This window comes from Galeopterus variegatus, unplaced genomic scaffold, assembly GCF_000696425.1.
Source record: "Galeopterus variegatus unplaced genomic scaffold, G_variegatus-3.0.2 Scaffold938, whole genome shotgun sequence".
Classification (NCBI taxonomy): Eukaryota; Metazoa; Chordata; class Mammalia; order Dermoptera; family Cynocephalidae; genus Galeopterus; species Galeopterus variegatus.
The window spans coordinates 433162-435277 of NW_007727049.1; the positions used below are offsets into that span (position 1 = coordinate 433162).

The 2116-nt window shown below is 54.2% G+C and overlaps 2 protein-coding genes across 2 annotated transcripts in view; both read left to right on the plus strand.

Annotated features, from left to right (window-relative positions):
• ARL5C (ADP-ribosylation factor-like 5C) overlaps positions 1–943 on the plus strand; it is an 8845-nt gene extending 7902 nt beyond the window's left edge. Inside the window, 1 exon segment of the mRNA XM_008573599.1 lies at positions 895–943. Coding sequence (XP_008571821.1) covers positions 895–943 — 49 coding nt within the window.
• Positions 943–2116, plus strand: part of PLXDC1 (plexin domain containing 1) — a gene marked incomplete at its 3' end in the record, with an annotated part of 53355 nt that continues 52181 nt past the window's right edge. Inside the window, exon 1 of the mRNA XM_008573605.1 lies at positions 943–993. Within this exon, the coding sequence (XP_008571827.1) occupies positions 943–993 (51 nt within the window). The remainder of the gene's footprint in view (positions 994–2116) is intronic.

The following is a 2116-nucleotide window of genomic DNA, read 5'->3' on the forward strand; positions in this document are numbered from 1 at the left end:
CGCGCCCGCGCCACGCTCAGCCAGTGAGCTGGAACCGGTCTCCACATGGGATCCGAACCCTTGGCGGGAGCGCAGCCGCACTCCCAAGCAGCGCACTGGCGGGAGCGCAGCCGCGCTCCCAAGCAGCGCACTCTCCAGTGCGCCACCGGGCTGGCCCTCAGATGCCTTTTTGAAGAAGGGGAGGCTTTAGGGAATTCAGCCTAAGGGACCGTAATTTTCCAGCAGTGTCCTTGCCACCCCCTGGGTCAGGAAGACTCTTTCCCCCACAACCCATAGTCAGTTCAATTCAACCAGCATTTCCTAAGTACCTCCCATGTGCCACCCACTGTGCCAGGCAAGGGCTGGGGATGCCATGCAGATGACCAAGACTCCACCCTTCCTCTGGAGTTGCTTACAGTCTAAGGCAGAACTTGCACATGGAGCCTCTTCCCAGGCCTTTGAAGTCACCCTGGTACTGCCCCTCGTGGTGGAGCAGATCGGGGGGAGCATGGGAGCCTTGCCCAGAGGCACTGCTAAGGGGCCCAGGAAGGTGGGTCTCCAGGCTCCTTACTCAGAGAAGCCCTCCTTGACTCTCAGATGTCCAGAGGCCTCTGTACATCTCCTTCCTAACCTTTATTGCAGTAGGTAGTCATAGAATTATTTGTTTGATATCCATCTCCTCTGCTAGACTGTAAGCCTCTGACGGTGTGTCTGCTTTTTCACCAGTAACCCTGCTCTTCACACATTTCCTGAGGCATGGCAGTTACTCAAGTCAGTTTATACTGTATTTGTTGATTGAATGATTGGATGTAGCTTTGGTTGTCCCCTCAGTCTGCTCCGGGCAGGGGCTGGGGGCTTGAGGGCCATCATCCTCATGGGACGGGCTGATCCTTGCTCTGTCCCTCCCCTGTGCAGGCTGCCCGCCGGGCTCCAGTGGATGCAATCTCGGGCCACGGCTAACTGATGTCCCAGCCTGAGGCCAACCAGAAACTTGGAGAGTTTTGCACGGACAATGTGGGTGGAAAGCCCATGTAACTATTTATTACCTTTCTATGATTCTCTGGTGGGGACAGGGGCAGCCATGTCCCCACAGTGAGATTGTCTCCGTCTGCACAACCCCTCACTGAGGAGCTGGACTACACACCCTGAATTGCTGCAGACGGGACAGCAGAAAAGCTGCCGCTCACTCCATGGCTGCAGATATCCTTCTCGGAGACACCAGAGAAGCTGTTGGATACGTTGGCAGATTAGGAAGAGGAGTCCTCCCCCTCTCCTCAGCCCTCAGCCTCTCTATAGGAAAAATGTGTGGCAGAACCGGGGGATAATAAGAGACCCCTGGAATTGCTCTTCATTTTCTAGAAATCTCCACCCCCCACCCCCCCATCTTTCTAGTCCCTTAGCAGATTTTCGTTCCATACCCTTTGGGCAAAGGAGATCCCAAAAGGGTGCAGGGGGTAGGCTCGGAGGGGGGAGGAGGGCAGAGCTAAAATCTGGGACAGGAGAGGGAGGAAGACCGGACATCCTAGACAGGGACAGGCCTTCGCGCAGCAGGGATTCCACCCCTCCCTTGCCTTCCCATTCCCTCTGAAATGCTGACTCTGACCGTAGTTTTTAGGATTTAAGTCACTGCATGACATCCCTCTTCACTCCCAGTGTCCTTCCAATGTGAATCTCACTTCTCCCAAATGTCCCAGATTCCTAGAATCTGATTATTTTGTTTTGTGCAATGATATATTTTTTATGCTGTATTGGGATTTTTATAAAGGTGTTATGAATGCCATTGAAAATTTCTCAGCTCTAACGCCAAGGTCAACGATTCAGATTCCTGTACCTGCCAGCTGCCCCCCCCCCAAAAAATTGCTCACCCCTTATTTCTACCACCCTCTGCCAGGTTGAAGGGCACCGGAACCTGGCAATCCAGGACTGGGAGCTCTCGGCTCTGCCTGGGCCTGGGGGAGTGGAGGGAGTGGTTTGATAGGGACTCATGGAGAAGGGGAGGAGGGACCCTGGGGATTGGAAAAGCCCAGGAGTTCTATCTAGGCAGAGCTGGAGACAGGATGGAGACCCAGGCTGTCCGTCTATATACTGGGAACAGTACTATTACCCTATAAGGCCTTGGATGGTCCTGGGAACAGTG